Source organism: Pangasianodon hypophthalmus, chromosome 15 (genome assembly GCF_027358585.1).
Source record: "Pangasianodon hypophthalmus isolate fPanHyp1 chromosome 15, fPanHyp1.pri, whole genome shotgun sequence".
Lineage (NCBI taxonomy): Eukaryota > Metazoa > Chordata > Actinopteri > Siluriformes > Pangasiidae > Pangasianodon > Pangasianodon hypophthalmus.
This window is the reverse complement of record NC_069724.1, coordinates 15621747-15648532: the sequence shown is the minus strand read 5'-3', so window position 1 is coordinate 15648532 and position 26786 is coordinate 15621747. Positions and strand designations below refer to the sequence as shown.

The window sequence follows — 26786 nt, the reverse complement described above, 5'->3', positions numbered from 1 at the left end:
TGTGTCAAATGTAGGGAGCAACTAGTACTTGCCAGAAATTGCTGCAATTCTTTTAATGTTGCTGTAGGCCTCTTGGCAGTCTCTCCGACCAGTTTTCTCCTGGTCTTCTCATCAATTTTAAAGGGACATCCTGTTCTTAATAATGTAACTGTTGTGCCATATTTTCTCCAGTTGTTGATTATTGTTTTTTTTTTTTAGTGTTCCAACAATTTTTCAACGACAAGATCCCATACCTGCTTTGTAAGCTCTTTGAGGCCCATGGCTTTTCTAGTTGATATTACCAAGAAGACATCAGGGAAATCCTATAGGAACAGCTGTACTTTATTTGGGTTTAATCAGTCACTTTAACTGATGGCAGGTGTATACTAATTAGCATTTAACATGAGTTTGAATGTGATTGGTTGATTCTGAACACTGCCACATTCCCAGTTATAAAAGGGTGTACTCACTTATACAAGCTGAGTATTGGAAGTTTTTTGTTTTATATTTTTCCCCTAAAACATTTCTTGATTTTTTATGTTGCAATTTCACGATAAAGGTAAAAAACATTCTGACATGGTTTAACATTTTACATCACAAAAACCTTCCATTTTAACACAGATGTGTAGACTTTTTATAGCCACTGTAAGTGGCTGAGACTGGCCCTATTCTTTTTCACTTTTTCATTGTTCTTTGCCACTTACGTGTACCTTTAACAAAAAAAAAAAAAACTGACTTGTGTTCTGTTTTTATTGCAGTACTAACTTGGTCATGGACTAACCCCTCCCCTATCTGGGTTTAAGCATAATGGTATTCTTAATCTCTGGCCTGTTTGTATTGCACAAGGATACCCTTACAAAAGAAAGTGTACCTTTAAAAAGCAGGGCACTTTTTAAAGTACACATATTTATGTAAGCAATTAAATAATAATAATAAAAAAAAACAACTAAACACAACCTTCAGATAAGTAGCTCAAAGGCTTAACCACTGAGCCATAACTTGAAAAGGAATAGAACCCAGGCCTCCTGCATGGCTGGCAAGAATATATGCTGCAATTAATTAAACTTAATATATACTTAATATAAACTTATAAAGTATGCACCATTAAGACATTCTACTACCCTTTATATATATTTTAAATATACTCTTCAGAGTACTGATAAACATAGTTGACACACTACATACTTAGTTTGAGTTATTTTGCAACAACATTGATATTTATACATAATAGCACCTACATAATAGCACCTAAACTCATTTAGTTGAAAGTGGTGAATGTCTACAAAGCAAGTTCAATCTGAGTCAATGCACAAAGTAACTATACTTGTGTAGAAAGTATAGTTAGTATAGTATAGTAAAGTATAGTAACACCAGAAAGTAAAAGCCTCAATGAAACAAAAGAGATTATAAAGAATAAGTTCGCCTTAAGTAAGTTTGACGTGTGTGTGTGTGTATATATATATATATATATATATATATATATATACACACACACACACACATACACACATACACACACACAAATAAATAAATATAATAAATATATATGTATGTATATATATGAGACAATCATACATATTTTTATTTATTTTTTATTTAAGTATGTAATATACTAAAGTTGAGGTGACAGTTAAAAGCACATTTGTTGAAGTATGCTTTATAAGTATGAGCATCCATCCATCCATCCATTAATATGGGCAAATCTTATGCTGCATTTGACGTAACTTGGAAGTAGGGACTCTAAACTTGGAATTATGTCATTTACGAGCTTGCCTCATTTGGGCTAAAAAAGTTGGAAAAACTGTGGTTGTCTCCATGAAAGTGGTGGCTATGTTAATTGATCTAAAGTTAATACTACTAACAAAACATCTAAAATAGTAAAGTGATATTTACTGTTGACTATGTGAGCAGCCATGTTGACATGTTGTCACATGCTGAACTCTGGGTTGGGGAGACCTTCCCAACTTTCCAAGTTCTGAATTTAGGGGGTGTTTTCTTTGGTTTTTCCTATTTGAAGGTTCTGTTACAGGCTTTAGTCGAACACAGCAATATTACCACATTCTTTGTATTTGGACTATGCTGAACTGAACACAGCTGGCTTCAATAAAACAATTATTACTAAAACACAAATTACATTATCTTTATTATGATATGTGGAATGAAAAAAAATGTATAAAGAAATTAATTAATTAATTAATTAAAAATACAAATCTCACTGTCAAGAAATTTATTCATTAATTAAAACTTGAATCTCACTCTCTTGTAAAAAAAAAAAACAAAACAAAACAAAAAAACAGATATAAAAATAGCTTTTGCAACATACTGTCCAGAAATTAAATGGAAGACTACAGCAACATGCAAGACAAGGGAAGTCCATAGAGATATAGAATTGAAATTAAATACTTTTTAATCAACTTCAAAGTGATGCAAATTTGAAAATCCTAAGTTTACTTACGTAATGATGCTAAAACTATTGAATAAGAATGAAACTGTCCCTTTGGATCTTAGCTAGCCAGTGAGTCTGCAACTTAGCATCAACTGGAAATGTATGAAAACTTATTTCTGAATTATACCTCACACAGCAATGCAAGTAAAACTCTTCCCATCAGCTTTTCTTTGTAATGGTTTAAAGGCTAATTCTAGTGATAAAAACTACTTCTTCTTAACAACACAATAAAAGAACGAATGCACACAAGCTTACCTCAGAAGAAAGCTGGTACCATATTGTGCAACTAGCCAGTTGAGCTTCAGCTAGTAGCAAGCTAGTATTAACATGTTCACTGAGAAATTGGCCAAAAACTTACAAAAAGGGGCTCAGCTATTTACAACTTCCAACAAAAGGTTAGGACTTAAAGCCAACAAACTTTCATGGAAACTAAAATAGCTAAAATGGATTAAATGTCCATTTATATGCCCATGTTAGCTCTCAGGTGAACTATGCTAAGTTCAGCACAGTCCAAAATTCTAGCCAATGTGTTAGCTAGAAAGTTAGCATATTTTGGCAGGAAATGAGTATAAATTAAAAAAAAAAAACCAGTAGGAAAGTAAACCTTGCTCACTCAATTCCTGATCTATAAGTTCAACTCACAATCATCTTTTTTCATAAATTAAAAGAAAAATGCTAATCTGTCATGGCTATGCTGGAAAAGGCACTGAACTATGTCTCCCATCAGCCACTGTACCACACTGGGATATGTCACATGGCCATTTTGCACCTGTGTCACATTTTCCGTTAACAAGCACATGTATTTAAGTCACTTCTTGCACCTCACTCATTGTCTTGTGTTTGTCGTTTGTGGTCGTTGCTCTCTGTAGCTGTCTGCTTCTCTGGTTATGCGTACCATGTTCCCTTGCCTTGATACCTAGTGTTTTGCATCATAGTCTTTTGTCAAAATCTGGTTTTTGATTTTGGAAAAAGGGTACTCACTGTAATCTTCTGAAGTGCTGCAGAGAAGAAATTAACTCTCTGACAGAGAATACTGCAACAAGCCCACCAAGGGCCTATGTTGGTCCCATATGTATAGGTTTTCTGGGTTGTTCAGAACAAGTATATGCTGAAGAAATATAATTCAGCAAGATTATTGTAACTTACTTAAATACAAAATATGGTTTATTGTCATATAACACTTACTATATTTCAAGTATGTGCATCAGTACACTCAAGAGTATCTTGAAATATATTTTAATAATTTATTTTAGATTTAAATATTTATAAGTATATATAAATATATATTTTTATTTATATTTAAATAAAATATATTTTAAGTGTAGAACAAAAAAGCACACTTGGACGTTACTTAAATAGATTTAAATTATATTAAATTCATATTACTTGTTTTATTTAATCACATACTTAAGTACATATTTTATAAAAGTGCACAAATGCAATTAAAAAATTGAAGTATATTTACTGATACTGAAATATAATTTAAAATGTACTTCAGTGTATTTCAGGTGCAATTTAATTAGCACTAAAGTATATGTGTTTATGTGTATCAGTATACCCAGAAGTATATTTATAATTCAAGTACTTCAAGTGTACTAACAACTTTGTCTACAAATTACACTTTTAAATGTGAAACTAAGTTGTCTGGGGGAAAAATAATTTTAAAGCAAATGATACATTTAAGCATATCTTAATTATAATTTAAATACGCTTAAGTCATAAGTTGTTTTGAAATATTTAGTATGCATTAAAGTATACTATATGGCCAAAAGTTTGTGGACGCCTGATCAGTGCACCCATATGTGTATCCTCTTCCAGATTTGGTTCCCCCTTTGCTGTTATAAAAACCTCCACTTTTCTGGAAAGGCTTTCTCCCAGATTTTGGAATGTGGCTATGAGGATTTGTGCCCATTTAGACACAAGAGCATTAGCAAGGTCAGGCACTGATGTCAGGCGAGAAGGCCTGGGGCACAGTTGGCATTGCAATTCATCTCAAAGTTGTTCAGTGGGGTTTAGGTCAGGGGCTCTGTGACTTGGTACACCACATCTTCATAGACTTTGCTGTGTGCACAGGGGCACTGTCATGCTGGAACAGGTTTGGGCTATGCGTGCCAGTTTCAGCAAAAGGAAAGTGTAATGATACAGCAAACAAAGTCATTCAAATAAAATTGTATGCTACCAAATTTGTGGCAACAGTTTGTGGAAGGCACACATATGGGTGTGATGGTCAGGTGTCCACAAACTTTTGGCCATATAGAATATGTATGAAGTGTTAACACTAAAGGTATATTTTTCATAAATATATTTTTTTAAATAACACTTAAATACAAATTTAGATAGGTGACCAGAAATGATTAGTTTATGGCTATACATAAGGCACTTCAAAGTGGTTTTGGGTTGTTATTGCTCATCATGTTACCATAATATTGTATAAAGTTGTACACACCCATTTTAAAATTGCAGATTTTTGTGATGTATAAAATGTAACCAAGATAAATAATGTTCAATTCAATTCAATTCATTTTTATTTGTATAGCGCTTTTTACAAAGGTCATTGTCTCAAAGCAGCTTTACACAAACAAAAGTAAAGTGAAGTGTGTGTGTGTGACGTCTCTGATGAGCAAGCAGGGCGACGGTGGCAAGGAAAAACTCCCTGAGATGGTGATAGGAAGAAACCTTGAGAGGAACCAGGCTCAACAGAGAACCCATCCTCATATGGGTTTACACTGTAGTGTGCGTGTGTGTGAGCACAATGTGTGTTGGTGTAGTCCATGGAAAACAGCTGAAGCGTTTTCGTGGCAGTATGAAGCATTGCCGGTGGACAGGTCCAGAGTGAAGGGGGGGAGGTCTGGATCACCGGCAGCTCAGGAGTGTTGCTCGGCAGAAAGAGAAGGAAAGTGGTTAGGTACACTCACAGTCACCGTGTGGAGATAAAACTCAACATCCACGAGTCCCCCAGATCTACTCCTTTGATAAAAACACTAGTCGCTAAATGCTAGGTTAAATAAATAAGTCTTCAACCTCGACTTAAACACTGAGACCGTGTCTGCTTCACGTACATTAACTGGGAGACTATTCCATAATTTTGGGGCTTGGTAAGAGAAAGCTCTGCCCCCTGCCGTGGTTTTGGCAATGCGTGGTACTGATAGACAGCCTGTATCCTTAGAGTGAAGTAGGCGCGGCGGAACGTAAGGTACTAACATATCGCTTAAATACTGCGGAGCGAGACCGTTTAATGCTTTAAGATCTTTTCTAACTTTAATGTGAAATAGCATTGTATGCTGATGACCTGTTTTTATTTATTACAGACCCTGTGAACTGTCCTGATAACATAGTAGATATTCTGGAAAAAACTGGATCATTTTCAGGTTATATGAAAGTAGACACTCAGGGCTTTAAGAATTACAAATGAACAAATGAATTCAACAAATGAAGCTTTTCATAAGTATTTCTTTTTTTTTTTTTTTTACCTAGCCTACTAGGTTTAAATATTATAATTTTATTGTGGCAGTTGTATACGGTGTTTTACTATCAAAAAAGCTTTAGTTGTGCCGTCCATTTTATCTCTGTACCAATGATATTTTGGAAAGGTGTGAATTGTTTGCCCAGCAGGGAGCTCACACCCTTCCCCTTTCCCATCGCCCTGCTCACCAGCAGCTAATCACACTGTCACGATATGCACACACAGAAACTCAACTGGAATCCTATAACAGACTTGCAGTGACAAAATAATTCATTGTTTATAATGATTGAAAATGTCCGGTAAGTCCCTTTCCATTCCGAACGCCATTGTACTCCGAGAAAGGGGTAATGCAAAAAATTGGACTTATATAAATGATTATGTATGATTATGTATGTGGTGTTGTTTATCCTCTTTCGGCTGCTCCCGTTAGGGATCATTGGTCTGCATATATTTGATTTGGCACAGTTTTTACGCCAGGTGCCCTTCTTGATGCAACCCTCACCAATTTTATCCGGGCTTGGGACCGGTGCTGAGAGCACACTGTTGCACACAACCCCAGTGGCTGGGGTTGGTTCCCTGGCTGGGAATTGAACCAGGGCTGCAGCGGTGAGAGTGCTGTGGCCTAACCAATAGTCCTCCAGGGAACCATGATACACATTTGTGTATGTTGCAATAATGCTAATTGTCCAATAAAAACATATACTGAAAAAGGAGATGACAGGGAGACTAGCCATGGAGTCAGGCTTGGGAGCAAAGTGACCTGCTAGGCTCGCTTGTGGGATGTGATGTCACAGACTGTGCAGACCACTAATGTAAACACAGATGTCAGCACCCATGTCACTTTAGGACTGAACCCTGAAGTATTTGGGCAAGGTGAGTTGGGAAGACTTTCATACTCAATTTGAATTGCTCGTGAAGGCACAATATTAGTCAGAAGAGACCAGGGCGCTGCAGTTGGCCATATATCACACAGACGAGGCATTATCCTTGGTGCTCATGCTGGATGGTAACAAGCAGAAGGTTTACAGGGCTCTAGTGGGTGTGCTGTAAAGATGCTTTGGGGAATATACTAGTGCCACTACGCCAGCTAGTGAGTGACACTGAAAGAGCATACAGCAACATGCCCCCAGCAGTGCAGAATGAGCTGGCTATTTTTTTTTGCAGGCTCTCTCTCCACCAGGGCCACCCAGGATGGTGCGAGGTAAATGTTCCAGTTCCAGGAAGGTGTGTCCTGCATGACTTTGGTGGACACTACTGTGGTCTCTACTGTGACTTTAGTTCGGCCTGATGTAATTCCAAAGCAGAGTGGGTTCTTGCCGCTGCAGCAGTGCACTGTGACTGGAGAGCTGTTGCCGATAAAGGGAGGGATTTTGACTTTCATGGTGGGAGGCTGGGCAGTGCACCACCATGCCTGGATAGCAGCAGTACCAGACCCCGGACCGGACTTCCTAAGGAGCACTGGTTGTCAGCTGTAAGGTCATACTGAGCTTTCCCAGTGGTGAAACAGTCAGCATGGGTCCCCCCTCCCTGATGGTTCCCAGCAAACCCTCTGGTTCATCAGCACTACCCTCAAAGATAGTGGAAGTCCACACATGTCCCACAGAACAATCTGACATGGTCACTCTCTCAGAATATAGCCAACCGCCCATGTATTGGCCCCAAAGAACCAAAACACCCTGTCACAGTCTCCCATCACTCTGCCAACAGTTATGCCTCTAACATAGAACACATGACATACCCCCGAGAGCCAGGTCCATGCACCCATGCCGACCCACCTTCCCCAAATGGGATAGGAGGTTATTGTGAGACACATTCGGGACATTTGGCAACTAAATTGTTGTAGCCTTGACCCTCAACAGATTGAGGCACTATGGCGATAGTTGTTACATTTCAGAAACTTGTTTGCCATGGGGTGGGTGACATTGGGTTCACCCATCCTGTGCAGCACTACCTAGAAACTGGTGATAGCCTCCCCATTAAGATGCACCTGTGATGCCTTCTCCTAGCATGCCAGGAGGTGGCAAACAAGGCGCTCTGGGACATGCAGCAGGCGGGTATTGTGGAACCCTCAGACAGCCCATGTCATCAAAACAGCCAGTGGAGGTTTTGTATGGACTACAGGCAACTCAAAAAGGTGACGAAGAAAGACCCTTAACCCTTACCTAGAATAGACAAAGCTTTAGATGAGGTAGCAGGATTGATGTAGTTCACCTCGCTTGACGTCCAATCCAGATACTGACAGGTCCCCATCTCCCCTTCCGCTAAACCAAAGACCATCTTCTGCACCAACTATGGACACTGGCAATTCAGGATTTTTCCCTTTGGCCTCTGTAACACCCCAGCTCCATTCAAGAGGCTGAAAGACAAGGTGCTGTCCCCAACAGAAGTGCGTTGTGTAAGTGGTTGACATATTTGTCTGTGGACCCACCTTCCAGGCTGCTCTCCAGTCTCTGAGGTGTTAACTGGAGTTTGTGGCTTCAGCAGGCCACCACCAGTACTCCACCCGGATAAGTCCTGGTATAAGTGCTGGGGGGGGGAGGGGGGAGCTGGGGGGGGTCTCCTTCCTGGGACACATGTTGGGTGGTGAGGGCATCAGTACAATGGAAAAATAATGTGCAGGTGGTCAGGGACTAGCCCACACCTCGTGACCAACACTAGCTTAAATGCTTTTTTGGGCCTGGTTTCTTATTACAGGAGGTTTGTGAGGGGTTTCTCCTGTGTGGCTGCACCTCTTTTCAACCTGCTGCAGAGGGACAATGACTTTGAATGGACAGAACAATGTCAAATGGCCTTCAATACACTGCAGAAAGCTCCTGTGGAGACACCTGTGTTGACCCTGGCCTGCCATTTATCCTGGACACTGATGTGAGTAACATGGGAGTGGGTGGTGTGATGTTTCAGGTGGGCCCAAAAGGAGAAGGGGTGGTATGCTTACTCGTCCAGGCTGTGCTGCTCTTCACCTGCCATTTCAGATATTATCTCTGTGGCCTACCTTTCACTGTAGGACTGATCACTCTGAACTCCAAGTGGTTCTTGTCCTTTAAAGAACCAGAGGACCAAGTGGCATGCTAGATAGAAGAGCTCCAATCCTACAACTTCAAAGTCATGCATAGGGTGGGTGGACACCATTCTAATGCCATCGCCCTCTCCAGGCACCCCTGTACTGCAATCAGGTGCCGCTACTGCGAACAACACGAGGTGTGTGAGGTGGAACTGCAGACACAGGAACAGGAGGATGCTGATGTGAAATGAGGAGAGGTGGCTATTTGCTTGCAGCAACAGGAGGCTGATCCAGACCTGCAGCCAGTGCTCCAGTGGGTAGAGGCACAGCAGTGGCCACCTTGGGAAGATGTGGCGGTGCACTGCATGGCAACTCGGACACTGTAGGTGAAGTGTCATGCTCTCTGGCTGATTGATAGAATGATGCAGAGGGTGTTGAAAGAACCAGCAAGATTCTGTAAGGGACACAACGCTCTGCTACGCACAATTTCTGCTGCAGGTGCAATTATATATAGAAATTCTGGTCAGAAGTCATGGGCAAGCTATCCAAGATCCTTGACTTTGGCATTCCTTAATGCCCCGTTATGGCATTACTCCTTTATATCTCCAAATTAACAATAACTGAACATCTTAAACCTTTCATATTAATACCATTGACTATTGCCAAAAAGACTATATTACTTAACTGGAAAGACAGAAAGACAGAACTTTTTACAATACCTTGAGAGTTGATTCCTCCAACCACACTTGACTCTTGACTTGTTGAGTTGTAATTTTTTTTCTCCCATTTCTCTTTCTTTATTATTTTTGTTGTGTTTTTTATTTTGCAATTTCTCATCTTGAAATTGTTTTCAAGCAATGTGTTTTGTTATGAACAATCCATGCAGAAGTCTAATTACATTTCACGACTCAACTTCATATCTGGGAGGCCGTTCCTCCCAGTCACATCCCTCCAAGTATCACCATCATTCCTAACATGAGCATTGACCTGGACCTACCCTCTTGAGCACCTGCACCACCTTATCCAAGAAGACGGAATACTCTGAACTGATATTTGGTGTATATGCACAAACAACAGTCAGGGCCTATCCTGTAATGAACTCCAGAGTAGGAGCATGGCCACCCCCAATCAAGATCTTTGGAACTGGAACGCTTATTTTGTGGGAATTTAAAGCCTATTATATATATAGTCAATACTTTTCCATCTCACATAATAACTCACACACTTTCCTCACCAGCAAGTGATGTAGTGACATGTCCCCAGAGCCCCGTCCCCAGGATGGATGTAATGGTCAGGTGTCCACAAACTTTTGGATATATAGTATATGTATACATTTGGTAATGGCAGACTGCTGTATAATAATAACTGAATTGTATGTAGTCATTCATCCCCATGAGAGGCCTGTAATTATAGCTAAATTAAAAATTAAACTTCAATATGACAGGATTTTACTGACTCCTGGCTTCTTCAAAATCTATTTGCCATGTCACCACTGGTTTTCTAACAGTATAAAAAATTCATGTAGACAAAGCTGTTAAAAACACAAACTTTTGAAGTAACCTTTCAGTGACATGGAGTAGATCTTCGGATTCAATGAAAATATAATACCTGGCCTTTAGTCCGTTAACTTGTTTTGGTCATACTTGTCCTGTCCTAGAAATACATCAGCCTGAGCAGATGGCACTTGGTAGTGACTGAGCATTCCCACAGTGTAATCTAGAATGGCTTTTGTGAGGGGGTGGGGAGCAAAGACAAAGTTGACTCAGTCACATTCCAATCTCAATAGATTTATAGGTTGAGTCCAGAAACATGCCTGAAGCATTGGCAAATTACAGTCATCAAGCAGCATTCTTCTGTACAAACATAGGTTGCCTTTAAGTCACACTTAAGTGCTAGATGTTTGCTGCTAACACATGACATCCTTTAGAAACACAGATTTCTGCTGTGAAAACAACAGGAAATTTTAACATGATCTACAAATTATTATTTCATCTCCAAATAAGATGTTAAGACAATACTGACTTGACATGAGTTACTATAATGATTTATTGTCATCGAAGATCAAAATGGAGGCAATTGCTCTGATTCCCATTCTTACAACAAAGCAATGATCAAGGACACAAACCACCAAGACCATAAGATGTTCTATTCCCTAGTGTTTGGTAGGAGAAATCACAGCATAAAGGCACATGATAGTAGTTTTTAACCTTGGGCATTAGAGCATTATTAAAGCACTACTTATATGCTGTTGTTGTTTAGCTGAAATTTACACATTATGCTACATATTATTGGACTCATTATATTGCTACACTTAATATTGCACACACTTTAATAATTATCCTGCTTCTCAGTAAAATACTGCACCTTATTAGGGGGCCAAGCATTGTTTTTGTTAAAATTTTTAGGGGAGCAACCACAGAGATTTGGCTCATATCTCAAAAACTGTAAGTCCTACAGAGAACATATTTGCTACTTATTCCTTGATTTCTCCCTAACAAAAGCCTCAAGAACCATTTAGCTCTGCCCACTTACATTTTTTTGCTAATTTGCATAACATGCAAAACCTACTTTTGAGACCTTGTCCTATTATTTTTGTCTTATCGTTACAATTTTGGTGCCAACATAATCAGAAGAATTCCTTGGGTTCTCCATAATAAAAAGCTCTGCCCACTTAGATTTTTTACTAATTTGCAAAATACACAAAAAAGAAGCATATATTTTGAAAAATAATGTAAATCTTTTTCCCATGCTTTTTTTCCCTTACACTCTAAGAATTTGCCTTTCCAGCCGTTTAGCTACCACCCACTCACATTTGTTGACAATTTGCTTAATATGCAAAACCTACTTTTGAGAAGTTTTCCTAGGATTTTTGCCTTTCTTCAGAAAGGAATCTTCAGAATTTTGGTGTCACATTACTCAGCAAACTAATGAGATTTATAAACAATATTACCACTATGTGCCAATCAATCATTGCATGGCAGAGCTTAATTTTCTTATATAGCTATAAGACAGGGTCTTTATTGAACTGGCCCACCAAATTTGGTTGTTAGGTCCCATTTCCCACCACCTACTCAGCCAAATGAAATGACCCATACCCACCTTGGCTTTAATAAATGAATTTACTTTTTGATTTACAGTCCCCTCCAAAAGTACTAGAACGCCAAGGTCAATTCTTTTATTTTTGCTATACACTGAAGACATTTGGGTTTGAGATCAAAAGGTAAATATGAGACAATATGTCATAATTTCAGATTACATTCCATTTACACCTAGATGTGTTAAACAACTTAGAACATGACATCTTTTGTTTGAACCCACCCATTTTTCAAGTTATCAGAAATATTGGAACATGTGACTGACAGGTGTATTACCCAGGTGTGCCCTGTTAGTTTGATTAGGAAATACTTAAACAACCAACTAAACCAACTACTCTTGGTTTGAGCCATGGGTTTCACATGTGAAGAATGCCTTTGTTGTTAAAAATGATAAACCAAGATGAAGACCAGAGAGCTGTCTGGGAGAAAAGCAAGCCATTTCGAAGCGGGGGAATCAAACAGTGTCATTGCACAGTACAACATTTTGGAATGTCCTGAAAAAGAGAAAAACCACTGGTGTATGAATAAACCAGACATCAAACAGGTTGGCCAGGGAAAACAACAGCAGTTGATGACGGAAACATAAGAGCTGTGCAGAAAAACCCAAAAACATCAGTCAGTGACATCACCAACAACCTCAATAGGGCAGGAGTGAAGGGATCCACCATTCAAAGAAGACTTTGAGAGCAGAAATATAGAGACCATACCACAAGATGCAAAGCAATCATCAGCAATTAGAATCAGATGGCCAGATTGGAATTTGCAAAGAAATACAGAGATGAGCCACAAAAGTTCTGAAACCAAGATTAACTTCAACCAAAGTGATGGAAAGGCCAAAGTGTGGAGAAAGAAAGGATCTGCTGATGATTCAAAACATACAAGCTCATCGTTCAAGCACAGTGGGGGTAATGGCTTGATGCTTGCATGACTGCTTCTGGAACGGGCTCACTAATCTTTATTGATGTAATTCATGATGGTAGCAGCAGAATGAATTCAGAAGTCTACAGAAACTTTCTGTCTGCCAATTTACAAATGCATCCAATCTAATTGGGAGGAACTTCATCATGCAACAAGACAATGACCCAAAACACACTGCTAACACAACTTCACAACTTCATCAGGGGAAAAAAGTGGAAAATTTTAGACTGGCCAAGCCAATCACCTGATTTTAACCCAAATGGTCATTCATTTTCCCTTCTGCAGAGGAGACTGAAGGGAGCAACCCCCCCAAAACAATCCACAACTGAAAAATGCTGCAGTACAAGCCTGGAAAAGCATCACAAAATAAGAATTCAACAGTTTGGTGATGTCAGTGGGTCGCCGACTTGATGCCGTTATTGCAAGCAAGGGATATGCAACCAAATATTTGGGGTTATTTAAGACTATCTGTTCCAATACCTTTTCTCACCTAAAAATTGGGTGGTTTGCCACCAAAGGTGCAATGTTCTAAGTTGTTTAACACATCTAGATGTAAAGCTGAAATTCTGATCAATCATCTCATCTCAATCATCTCATCTTATTCATCTTTTGATCTCAAACCCAAATGTCTTTACTAAAAAAAAAAAAAAAAAAAAAAAAAAAAGGGCCTTGCTGTTCCAATACATTTGGATGGGACTGTATTACTGTAGAAAATAGAGTAAAAATTGTTTTTTTAGCAGAATTTCCAATTTTTTAAAAATTCTACAATTTTAAACTTCATAACAATAGGCCCACAGGGGGCAGTATAAAATGGATATATATGCATATATGCAAAAAAATGCATATATCTCCTCAACTATTTAACATAGGCAGATGAAATTTGCTATGTGTTTTCTTAGCCAAAATTGAAAACTTTATCTCACGTTATTTTCTAATACATTTGGGGAAGAAATATAGCCTACCAAATACTACATACTAAGAAAATGACAGACATTTGGACCCAGGGAACAGCAAAGTCTGTGTGTGTGTGTGTGTGTGCGCGTGCGTGAGCATCACAGGAAGAAAGATGGGATTCTAAGGACATATTTGTCCTTAGCAGAGATAATCGCATGTCAGTTACTCTAGAATCAAGATTTAGGGACATTTTTACCTTTATAAGGACCAGTGCGTGAGTTTGGGGAGTGAGTTCAACTTTTTAACCCTGCCATTGTTTTTTTTTTTTTCCTTAACCTGTGTTAAAAACACAGGTTTAAAAAAATTTTGTAACCATGGTACAAAAATGAAATTGTCCAATGACAAAAACACTTCCAAAGGCATTCCTTTTTTCTCCTTTTCTTTTTTAACCCCATTAATTCCCATCCCTAACCAACATAACAGTTCCCAATGCTGACGTGTGTATGGGGTTGAACCTGATGTGAATTGAAGAAATAAATAAATAAATAAATAAATAAACAAATTATATACCCACTCAGTTTGGAACATGACCAGAACATATAGGTTAGATCTACCTTAGCAGCATTGCAACAATCGCATGTTTAATCTACACTCATGTGAAAAAATAAGTATATCCTATGGAAATTGTTGGCTTTTTTGACATATTTGGACAAAAACATTTGATCATCTTTGAAACAGTGCCTATTAATAAAGTTGATATACTTGAACAAAACCCCAAGGAAAATGAGCTTTTTAAATAATTTATTCAACAGAAATGTCAATTGATGTGATGTTCTTCTGTTTAAAATAGTAAGTACACCCTTGGCCTCAGAAACTAGTATTGCCCCCTTTAGCAGAAATAATTTCTTGTAGGTGATTTCCATGATTGTCCACCAGTCTCTGACATTGGCTTGCTGGAATTTCTGACCACTCTTCCATGCAATACTCTTTCAGTTGCAAGATGTTTGAGGGTTTTCTTGCATGTACTGCCTGCTTCAAATCCTTCCACAACATTTCAATGGGATTCAATCTGGGCTTTGACTAGGCCATTCCATAACCCTCCATTTCTTCTTTTTGAGTGATTCCTTGGTGGATTTGCTAGTGTGCTTAGGATCATTATCCTGTTGAAAGGTCCACTTTCAGTTCAACTTCAACTTTTGGCCTCACATTATCTTCAAGCACTCTTTGATATGATGCAGAATTCATAGTTGAATCAATGAATGCAAGCTGTCCAGTCCCTGAGGCAGCAAAGCACCCCCAAACCATAATATTTCCACCACTGTACTTCACAGTTGGTATGAGATGCTTCTCCTGAAAAGCTGTCTTTGGTCTGCGCCAAACATGTCTGGTATTACTCTGGCCAAACAAGTCTATCTTTGATTCATCTGTCCAGAGCTCATTTTTCCAAAAGGCCTGGTCTTTGCCTATATGCTCATTGGCAAACTGTAGTCTTGCTCTAATGTTCTTTTTAGACAGCAAAGGATTTTTCCTGGCACGCTTCCCATGCAAGTTAAATTTGTGCAGTCTCTTTCTGATTGTAGAAGCATACACTTTGACACCAACAGCTGAAAGACTTACTAGCAGATCCTGTGATGAAATTTTGGGGTTCTTGGAGACTTCTTTTTACATCAGACTGTCTGCTCTTGGTCTGAATTTGCTGGGACGGCCAGTCCTGGACAAATTGGCAGTCGTTTGAAATCTGCGCCACTTGTAGATGATTTTCCTTACAGTGGAATGATGTATTTCACATAATTTGGAGGGTTTTTTTTTTTAAAATCCCTTGCCAGACTCATAGGCATCTAAAGGCTTTACAGGACACTTTAGATCTTGGCATGATGACACCACACACCTCAATAGCAAAGGGACCACCAGACACTAGATGTGAGAAGTTTAAATAAGACAGGTTCCACGTGCACTCCCTAAGCAGGTTCTAATCACTGGCATCCAATCTTGAACACCTGATTCTAATTTTAAGGATTTGAAGGTGTCATAAATGTTTTCCATGTGGCTGATCAGTTTTTTGTTAATTTAAATTGTGAAAATTACTACAAAATGTCAATTTTATTTGATAGAGTGTATCAACTTTATTAATAGGCACTGTTTCAACGATGATCAAATGTTTGCTTGTCCAAATATGTCAGAAAAGCCAACAATTTCCATGAGATCTACTTATTTTTTCACATGACTTTATATTACTTACATAATTTAGCCTCTGTTACACACCAGTCTTTATTTGGAGACTGGAAACAATAAACACTTTTTTGTAAGTTTGCTGCCCAGTAGTAGTTTATTCAATTTGGGAGCACCAACCCTCCATCTTTATTTGTCTCTTAAGAGACTCTTTACATATTCTTGTTTTTTTTGCCCCCATATAAAAGTAGACAGCAACCTATTACTTGATTTAAAGGAGGACTTTTGCAAAAAGATTGGAATGATCTGAAATAAATACAATAATCTGCGAAGCACGTTCATTTTAACACAATTGACTTTACAAGCTAGAGATAGATGTATAACACTTCATCATTGGAATTCAGATTCAAGTTTTTAGGTATAGGATTGTAATTGGCTTTAAACAAAAAAAGAGTATGAGCGAGTGATATTAATTCCTAAGTATTTAAATCCTGATTTTGATATGCAAAAGGGCATGTATCCAAGATCTGATCTGCCATATAATTAATAGGGAAGCATATTCTTTTTAAAAAGTTTAGTTTATTACATGAAAATACCCATAATCTTCTAGTATTTTCACGTCAGAGACACATGATAATACGTCAGATAAATTTAGTAAGAGATCATCAGCATGTAAGCAAAACCTTATATTCGACACCCATTCTATTAATACCCTTGGTAGAAGATCTAATTATTAATGATAGTGGCTCTATAGTCAAAAGAAATAGCAAAGAGCTAAGGGGACACCCTTGCTGTGTGCCCCGGGACAAAGAGAAATGCTATATATCTTATTCGTGACTACAGCTGCTTTTGGGTGGGAATAAAGCAAGCGAATCCAGGAAATAAATTTTGGGCCAAATCCAAATTTGTCCAATACCACAAGTAAGTAATTCCATTCAATTCTATCACATGCTTTCTCTGCGTCTAGAGAAATAATCACCTCAGGACTACTCTCAGACGAAGGAGAATGCACAACTTTAAGAAGTTATTGATTATTAATAAAGGAGTGCTGTCCCTTAACAAAGCCTGTCTGGTCCTGTGAAATTATATCTAGTATTATATTTTCTATCCTGAAGGCCAATATTTTCGATAATATTTTGACATGCACGTTCAATAAAGAGATAGGCCTATATTAACTACAATCTAGGGCGTCTTTACCTGGCTTAAGGAGAACTGTGATATGAGCTTGTGTAAGGCTTGGTGATAGTTTTGACTGTTCAGGGGAATGATTGAACATACTAAGAATCAGCAGAGGCAATTTTGGGGAAATTTTTTTTTATAGAACTCAACGGAAGAAGAACTGTCCAGCCTTGGGGCTTTACCACACTGCATGGCCTTAATTGAATCCTCTATTTCCTGAAGTTGTAAAGTTTGGTCCAGATTGATCTTTTGGTCTTGTTTAACTGTGGGGAAGCTCACGTTACCCAGGAATGTCGACAAAAAAAGTCATGTGGAAATGCAAACAAATCTGAGTAGTATTTTTGAAAAATGAAATTAATTTCTTGGGGGTCTACTATAATTTTTTGAGATGCTTTTCTAATCTTAGATGTAAGCTGCGATAATGATTTAATTTTTAATTGTTGAGTGAGAAGGCAACCTGCTTTTCCACCATGTTCATTGACCATAGCACGTACCAGTTCACACTCGGTTTTATCTCTTGATAATAAATCATATAGTGTTTTAAGGCTCAATTTTTGTCTGATGGTCAATTATTGTCAGTCAATTTTCTGTATAGAGTCAATAAATTTCTCTTGTGTTTGTTTCTTTACTTTATTACATAAGGCATAGTATGAAATTATTTCCCCCTTATTACAGCCTTAAATGTCTCCCACAGTAATGATGGTGATATAGAATCCGTTTTATTTGTTACAAGAAAGCTGTAACATGAATTGGCAAAAGACCGATTCTGAAAGTAAAGTTGTGTTTAGCCTCCAAACAGGCCTCAGTGGATAGTTATATGAAAAACAAGCATCAAGACTTAAGGGGGCGTGGACTGATTCAACAATTATTTTTTTGTCAGGAAATAAAATTGGGGGCAGTCGTGGCCTAATGGATAGAGAGTCGGACCCGAAGGTGAACCTGAAGGTTGTGGGTTCAAGTCTCAGGTCCGGCAGGGATTGTAGGTGGGGGGAGTGAATGACCAGCACCCTCTTCCACCCTCAATGCCACGACTGAGGTGAGACCCTTGAGCAAGGCACCGAACCCCCAACTGCTCCCCAGGTGCCGCAGCAAAAAAAAAAAAAAAGGCTGCCCACTGCTGCCCCGAGTATGGGTCACCATACTTGGCCACAAGTCACTTCACTTCACTTCAAAATCTCCATGGATCCACACAGCCAATTTGAGTCATACTGCAAGAGTTTGAAACATTTTCAAGAGGGGTACAATTTTGGGGTTTGAACGATCCAAAGTTGTATCCATCACATAGTTCAGATCTCTACAAAATATAAGGTGATAAGTGTTTAAGTCTGGTAACAGATCATCTGGTCATCTGTGAGTAAGTGTGTTTCTTGTAAAAAGGCTGTTTCTGGGTTTAATTTCTTCAAATTCTCTTCACTGGCCTATTTAAACATCTGATGGTCCAACTAAGAAAGCATACTGCTGACCCTCCAGTACCTGTCATTGTATTCCCAGTACCTGCCATTATTAATCATTATAAATAATTTGCCAAAAAAAATTTCAATTTGTTTTTAAAGAAGTCTATGCGCTGGCATGCTGTGACTACAGAGATATGGAAGGAGAAGGGAAAAAAGGGGGGGGAAGAACAACTTCAGATGGTAAAACCCTACAACAGATAGAAACCATAATACATTCTAGATATGTCCATTGAACAAAGACAAACCGCAGCTCATAACTATCACTTGACTCCCGATAGTCCATGTCCTTGCGTTCCTTTTCCACAGGGCTCCCGACATAGTTAAACAAGTGAAGCCAGGCATAGAATATAAAAATCTATATTTTATATTCTATATTGTATATAAATATATAAGGGTATATAAGCAGACCCCTAGCATTGTTAACAAACCCAGTACCACATTAGTAAATATAACACTAATGCAGAGCATCATTTATAGCCTATTCAGCGATAGAGTTTCTCCTCATCAATAACATTGAATGGAATATTAACTGGCGAGAGTTACTTAAACAGAGTGCATTAGATAATATAGTAGGCCTACTACTTAAAAAAGCATTTAAACCTTACACCTGACATGAAACATAGAGCTAGTAACATATTCAATGAATTATGAGAACAGAGCATTTCAGTTATGTCAACTCAGAGAACAACATTTAGATAGCCCTATGACAAAAAGCAAACATTATCCCAAATACACTCTTCCAGTCATTGTACTGTATTAGGCCTACCCAATATATAGCATGGCTCTTCTGTAATTCACAACATTGTTGCCATATCAAGGGTTATTCCCATGTAGCAACCCGTCAATCGTAAAACTGCTGAGCTTCATCAGGCATGTTGAAAACAAATTTTTCATCTTTGCAGTGAACTCGCAGTTGTGCTGGATGAAGCAATCGAAAACGCATTCCCTTCTGGTACAGCAGCATTTTTAAAGGCATCGTGTTTAATGGTGAGAGCGGTGGTGATGTCTGGATAGGTTCTCAGAGTAGATCCATTGTATTTTGCCTCATGCTGTCTTAGCGCTCTTTCCTTCTCCTGGAAACTAGGAAAACACACAACTAGTGGATGAGGAGGTCATCCTTCCTGAGGTTTTTGGCCCAGAGGTCCATGTATCGATGTCTCCAGTTCAGGAGAATTTTCAAGACCATCTTGACCCGTGACTTCCATTAGCATCTTGGACACAAACTTAGCTATAGGCAGGCCTTTCTCACTGTTCTCTGTAACATTTATGATCCTGAGATTTGCTCTTCGCAACCAGTTTTACAAGTCATCAACTAAAATTGTCATTTGTCTAAAATTGTCTAAATTGTCTAAAAGTGTCGCATTTTGTTCCTGCAGAGTTTTGATAATTGTTTGGGCAGCAGCCAGTGCGTTGAAGTTATTACCTGCCAGTGATTCTGTTGCACATGAGCGGGACTGGAAACTTGTCATAGTCTCCATTAATGCATTCACAGATTCTTGAAGTGGTACAATCAAGTCTTGAAACAGGGCAGAAATATCTTCCTTTATCGAAGCTCGTTGTTTTGTCAGCTCTGTTACTAGCTGACTCATGGAAACACCGTCATTGTTTGAAGGGGCTTCTTCAGACTTTCCTGTACTAGCCATTGTGGCTAACTTGCGAGCGATGCTGGTTCGCGTTGTCAGCAGGGCATTTGCTACTAATTTTTACTCATCTTGCTATATCAATGCAGTTGTGGCAAGCTCCACTTTAATACCTATAAGGATGATTTAGATGCCTTGAAAAGTGCTATTAAATTATATATTATCAGAAAAGGTCAGGAGCTCTGCTGTCATGTGTCTTACCCTCACATTGACAAACTGGAAGTCCCCTGCCAGTGTTTTTAACATGTTTTAAATTATTTCCTATCTCATGACACATTTATCCAAGTGTGATTATTGAACGGACAGCAAGAAGAAGATCTTGTGAACAGTAGAATTAATTTATTCATTCACATTTGCCTGAAATTCAGGCATAAGCTCTGTTTGAAGAAAATATGACAAAATGCACACATTATCCATTAGTAAAACAATGTAAGGCCTTTACTAAGCTTCTAAAGTTACCAATATTAAAAGCCATGGTTTGGGAATAATGACATGCAGAATAAAGGCTTTATCAAAGTTTCTACCTTTAGCCCTGCTTTTTAATTGATTGAAGTGAAGTGACTTGTGGCCAAGTATGGTGACCCATACTTGGAATTTGTGCTCTGCATTTAACCCATCCAAGTGCACACACACAGTAGTGAACACACACCTGGAGCAGTGGGAAGCCTTTTTTTTATTTTTTTGCTGCGGCGCCCGGGGAGCAGTTGGGGGTTCGGTGCCTTGCTCAAGGGTCTCACCTCAGTTGTGGTATTGAGGGTGGGAGAGAGCGCTGGTCATTCACTCCCCCCACCTACAATCCCTGCCGGACATGAGACTTGAACCCACAACCTTCAGGTTCACCTTCGGGTTGCAAGTCCAACTCTCTATCCATTAGGCCACGACTGCCCCCTAACTACAACCTAAGTAAATGTCTGATGAAAATGCTGAACTTTACTGGGGTCAATCCTAATCCTGCATCTGTGTCAGACTGTTAGTTAAACATCCATTGCATTGCCAATCCAATTCATGGTTATTTTAAACAGATTAAAATCTCTAACACAATATTCTCCTACATAATAATCTTTTTCCACAGGGAGCATGTGACAACCCAAACGTGCCTGCACAGAAAATAATTACTGATTTTGATTGTAATCGAATGTAAAGGTTTACATGATTATCATTCTTCTATTTATCAGATTATTAGGTTGCATGTAAATGTAAATAATCAGGATAGACTAAACCAAGTGGGGCCAATCTGAATGAAATTTTAATCTGTTTGAAAAAGGTGGGTTAATTTTTACAAAAAAATCAATTAAACAAAGGTTTATTCACCATGTAAACCTTTGAATCAAATTATTTTTACAATCTCAATCAGCAAGTATGTTCTTCATCTATGTGGTGTCATGATGCACTCCTACAGTTCTCCAAAGTTTTTCTTACAGATTTTAATTGGGGTGGAGTTAGATTCAAACAACTGTTTCTCAGGCCGCAAGTCCAATCAAGCTAAAATTTGTTGTACTGCATTGCTATGCTAATCTCTATGTGGATTGCTACTCTTGAATAGGTTACTTCAAAAACATGGCAGCCATCAGCCAATCACATTGCAGCACACAGTTTTCTCATTAAGCTACCATCATGAAGTTTTAATAGTAGGATCATCTATGGTTGCTTTAGTGATGTACCCAACTTGGGGAGAACTAGCTACTTGGGGTGCAATCTACACATGGTGCCTGGCCCCCAGCAGATTGCTACTTGTGGCTATATTTAGGGGTCCAATCATGGAAGGTGTATCATGGAACCCTATTCTTTTTGTTAGGATTTTTCTTATTAGGGGTCCAAGCATCAAAGGTGCTGGTCCAAGCATGAAGTTCTTGTAACCCTATTGGAATTGTTCCTAAGTACCCTATTGGAAATTTTAGGATTTTTCTCTCTTTATTTCTTCTTCTTCTTCTTCTTCTTCTTCTTCTGCTTTACTAACTTGGTAAGTAGGTAGTACTCCCTCCCGCTACTCAGGCAAGCAAGATGGGCCCAATCAGCCTCATGGTGGCAGTATAGTGCAGGTTTTTATGGTTTAGTCAATAACTCATGAATCGTGAGCCCTACAAGCAAAATTCTTTTTTTCCACTTATTCCTTGGGTTCTTACAAAAAAAAAAAACAAAAAAAAAACTGAAAAACCATTTAACCCTGACCACTTAGATTTTTTTGCTAATTTGCATAATATGCAAAACATACTTTTGTGAACTAGTCCTAGGATTTCTGGCCTATATTCACATCTCTGTGTAATGTGTAAGTGGATTTTTGATGATTGTTCTATGTATCTTGGCAAGAACTGGCCACTGGGGCCAATTTTTTGATATTTGATACTTGAATCTTGACATTGCTTATTTGCAGTACATGTTATATCCTGAGTACTAAGTATGATCTGTACTGTCTGTGCTGTACTGTCTGTAACTGGGTAGGCTGAAACGAGTAAGAATCGCAACACAGATGCCCAGTTGAATCTTAAATCTTGATGTCTGAATGATAGTTTAGTTGATTGTGACTTAGTCACACATTCCAGTGAGGACCAGTTACACTTGGTCACCACACACATGTATTATAACAGGGGGCTCTCCTTTTCTTCTAATGACTCCCCAACAAGGATGAGATGTGACTGACCTGTTATATGAGCCAAACATCATAGTAGCTTCCCACTCTGCTAAGGAAATACTTACTAAGTTAACACTATTTTTTTAATAATGATCCACCATCAGTTCATCCACAATATCCCACTGTATGTTACAGGTGTTCACAGACATCAGCCTCATGATCTCCCAAGCTTCTATTCCCTGCCCTCAGGAGGAGTTGGCCAAATAACCCCATCCATGGGTTGGTAAGTTCCAAACATCTTGTTTTGTACCTCAGCTAACATTTCCTAAATAATCTACACCCCAAATTACACTGCTTTTGACAAGGTAATAGCTCAGGACTTCGTCAGTCAGGTCTCTTCCATTTAATAGCTACATTATTTGCATCCTCGATATTTATACAGCCTGGGTGCTGTATAAATATACAGTACATATACATTTATGTATAGTATATACTAAATATAGTCCTACACAATGTATTCAAAAAGTATTCAGACCACTGCGCTTTTCCTTGTTTGTTTCTATATTTGACAAAGGTTGTCATTTTGGTAGGTGAACTTTCACCTCAGTCGGAGGTCATAAATGCTGGTTGAGTCGGTTTTGTTAAAGGATGTCTCCACACTTTGATCAGTTTATCTTCTCCTTGATCCTGACAAGCTTTCCAGTCCCTGCTGCTAACAAACATTTCCATAGCACAATGCTGCTACTACAGAGCAGTGTCTGGCTTCCTCCAGATATACCTTTTGGCATTTAGGTTCCACAAGATCATAAAATCTTGTTTTTCACACGCTGAGGATTCTTTTGGTACCTTTCGGCAAATGCATGCAAAGCAGTTCAACTTCAATTAAATTTTGTTTGTTCAGTGCTTTTAACAATAACAAAACAGCTATACAGAATCTGAATGTACAGTCATTCAAAGAATGTCAAAAGAATTGGAATGGCAAGGCTACTTCTTTTGTTTTTGCCATACACTGAAGACATTTGGGTTTGAGATCAAAAGATGACTATGAGATGATAGATAAGAATTTCAGATTTCATTTTTTCATATTTACATCTAGATGTGTTCAACAATTTAGAACATGGCACCTTTGGTAGCAGACCTCTTCAGGAGGAGAAATGCATGCTCAATTGGGTTAAGGTCTGGTGATTGACTTGGCCAGTCTAAAACATTACACTTTTTCCCATAATGAAGTCTTTTCTTGTGTTGACAGAGTGTTTTGGTTCATTGTCTTGCTGCATGATGAAGTTCCTCCCAATGAGATTCCCAATGAGATTGGATGCATTTTTCTATAAATTGGCAGACAGAATGACTTCTGACTTCTGAGTTTTATTATCAATAAAGATTATTGAGCCCATTCCAGAAGCAGCCATGCATGCCCAAACCATGATACAACCTATCCACTGTACTTGACCGATGAGTTCGTATGTGTTGGATCATGAGCAGATCCAGTCTTTCACTACACGTTGGCCTTTTCCCTCACTTTAGTTGAGATTAATCTTGGTTCCAGAACTTTTGTGGCTCATTTCTGTAAATCTGTCCTTCCAATTCTTACTGCTGATGAGTGGTTTACATCCTGTGATATGGCCTCTATATTTCTGCTCTTGAAGTCTTCTTTGAACAGTGGATTGTGATACCTTCACACCTGCCCTGTGGCAGTTGCTGGTGATGTTACTAACTGATGTTTTTGGGTTTTTCTTCAGCTCTCACAATGTTTCTCTCATCATTGTTTTCCTTGGCCAACTGTTCCATGTCTGGTTGTTAGTACACCAGTGGTTTCTTTCTCTTTCAGGACCTTCCAGATTGTTTTATTGGCTATGCCCAATGCTTGTGCAATGGCTCTGGTCGATTTTCCCTCTTTTCTCAGCTTCAAAATGGCTTGCTTTTCTCTCATAGGCTGCTCTCTGGTCTACATGTTGGTTCATCCTTTTTAGCAACAAATGCGGTCTTCACAGGCGAAACACATGGCTCAAACCAAGAGTAGACATTCAGAGCTATTAATTGCTTAAACAGTCAATCTAACAGGGCACACCTGGGCAAGAAACACATGTCAGTTACATGTCTCAATATTTTTGATCATGTGAAAAAGCTGTTTAACACATCTAGATGTAAATATCAGGAAATGAAAGCTGAAATTCTGATATTCATCTAAAACCCAATTCAGTGTATAGCAAAATCAAAAGAATTGGCCTTGCTGTTCTAATACTTTCAGAGGGGACTGTAGATTTAGAGCCCTGGTGAGCAACCCAGAGGCATCATTGGCAAGGAAAAACACCCTGAGATGACATAAGGAAGAAACCTTGAGAAGATCCGGTCTTAAAAGAGAACCCATGTTCTGGTTAACACTGGACAGTGGAATTATAAATCTTTACTTTTCTACAACTGTAAAATATAAAGTAGGGATTTAACCAAAATAGGGCTGCAAAAACTGACAAAATCAATAAAATTTGATAATAAAAACAGCTGGTAACAAATTTCATTATTGGGTAGTTGGACATAAGCTTAATATTGATAACTTGATAATATTTTCATGCTGTGATAGATCTTATCTTATAATGTCAGTAATATTGTATTGTACAATTGAGTACGAAAGTTTACATACACCTAGGCTAAAGACATAGAATCTCAGTTTTTCACAACTCCACACATTTCTTGTTACCATTCATTTTGTTTAGCAAGTCAATTAGGGGATCTACATTGTTTACATTAGAGGTTATTTTGAAACAATCAATTAGAGACAGACTTGTTTCACTTTAATTCACTATATCAAAATTCCAGTGCGTCAAAAGTTTACATACATCAAGCTGACTGTCCCTGTAAACAGAAATTGATGTATTGTCTTTTAGGAAGCTTCAGATCATAATCATAATTGGGAGTTAATGGGAGAATATCTGTGGCTGTAAAAGGGAATACCTTTAGAGACAGTACCCTTTTGCCCTTGATACCATGGGAAAATCCAAGCAACTCAGCCAAGACCTCAGAAAAAAATGTGGACATCCATAAGTCCAATTCCGCTTAGGCGCAATTTCCAAACAACTGAAGGTACCACAAGCATCTATGCAAACATTTTATATGCAAATATAATTTGTAAACAAGGCACAAATTATCTCCCAGGGTTGAACAAATTTTGTTTCAAGGTGCTGAACTGAATTCCAAGACAACAACAAAGGAACTGGTGGAGTTGGAAGCATCAAATAGCAAAGTATTTGAGTCTACCTGTAGAACGCTGGTGTGGGAGAGTGTAGAGGAAGATTTGGGAGACAAGTGATCATGCACATTGTCTCTCACTCTCAGCCGTGGGTTATGGAGAAAACACAGAAAGCACAAAGTTACAGACACAGGTGAGAATCATCATGTCTTACCTGTCAGTTCGACCTGTCTCTGATGCTCGACCATGCCCCTGCTGCCACATCACCATTAAGAGAGTCCTACATTGCCTTGGCCTGAAAGGCTGTCATGCAAGGAAGAAGCCCTTACTGAAAGACCAACACCAGTTGATCACCAGGGTGACAACCTAGTTTTCTGAAAAAATGTTCTCTGGTCAGATGAAAAATTGACCATAATATAATGATCAGCGCTATGTACGGAGGAAAAAGGTGAGGTTTTTAATTTGAAGAACACCATCCCAACTGTGAAGCATGGGGGTGGCAGCATCATGTTTTGCTGAAAAGGGACTGGTGCATTTAAAAATATAAATGGCATCATGAGGAAAGAAGATTATCTAGAAATACCGAAGCGAAACCTCATGGCATCAGACAAAGTTAAACTTGGTCACAAGTGGATTTCCAGCAGAACGGTGATCCTAAGTATACTTTAAAATGGTTTAAAGACAACATAGTGAAAGTATCGGAATAGCCATCACAAACCCCTGACCTTAATCCCAGAGAAAATTTGTAGACTGAACTAAAAAAGCATGTCTGAGCAAGGAGGCCCACAGACCTGA

General features: G+C 38.6%; 1 protein-coding gene across 7 annotated transcripts in view; it reads left to right on the top strand.

The window, feature by feature from the left end:
* Positions 1-26786, top strand: part of tcf7 (transcription factor 7) — a 104470-nt gene that overhangs the window by 31554 nt on the left and 46130 nt on the right. For all 7 annotated transcript variants that reach the window (XR_004579633.2, XM_026929261.3, XM_034311453.2 and 4 more), the window contains exon 5: positions 23003-23090. Coding sequence is in view for 6 of the 7 variants with exons in the window: in XM_026929261.3 (XP_026785062.2) it covers positions 23003-23090 (88 nt within the window). In the remaining variant the exon portion in view is untranslated. The remainder of the gene's footprint in view (positions 1-23002; positions 23091-26786) is intronic.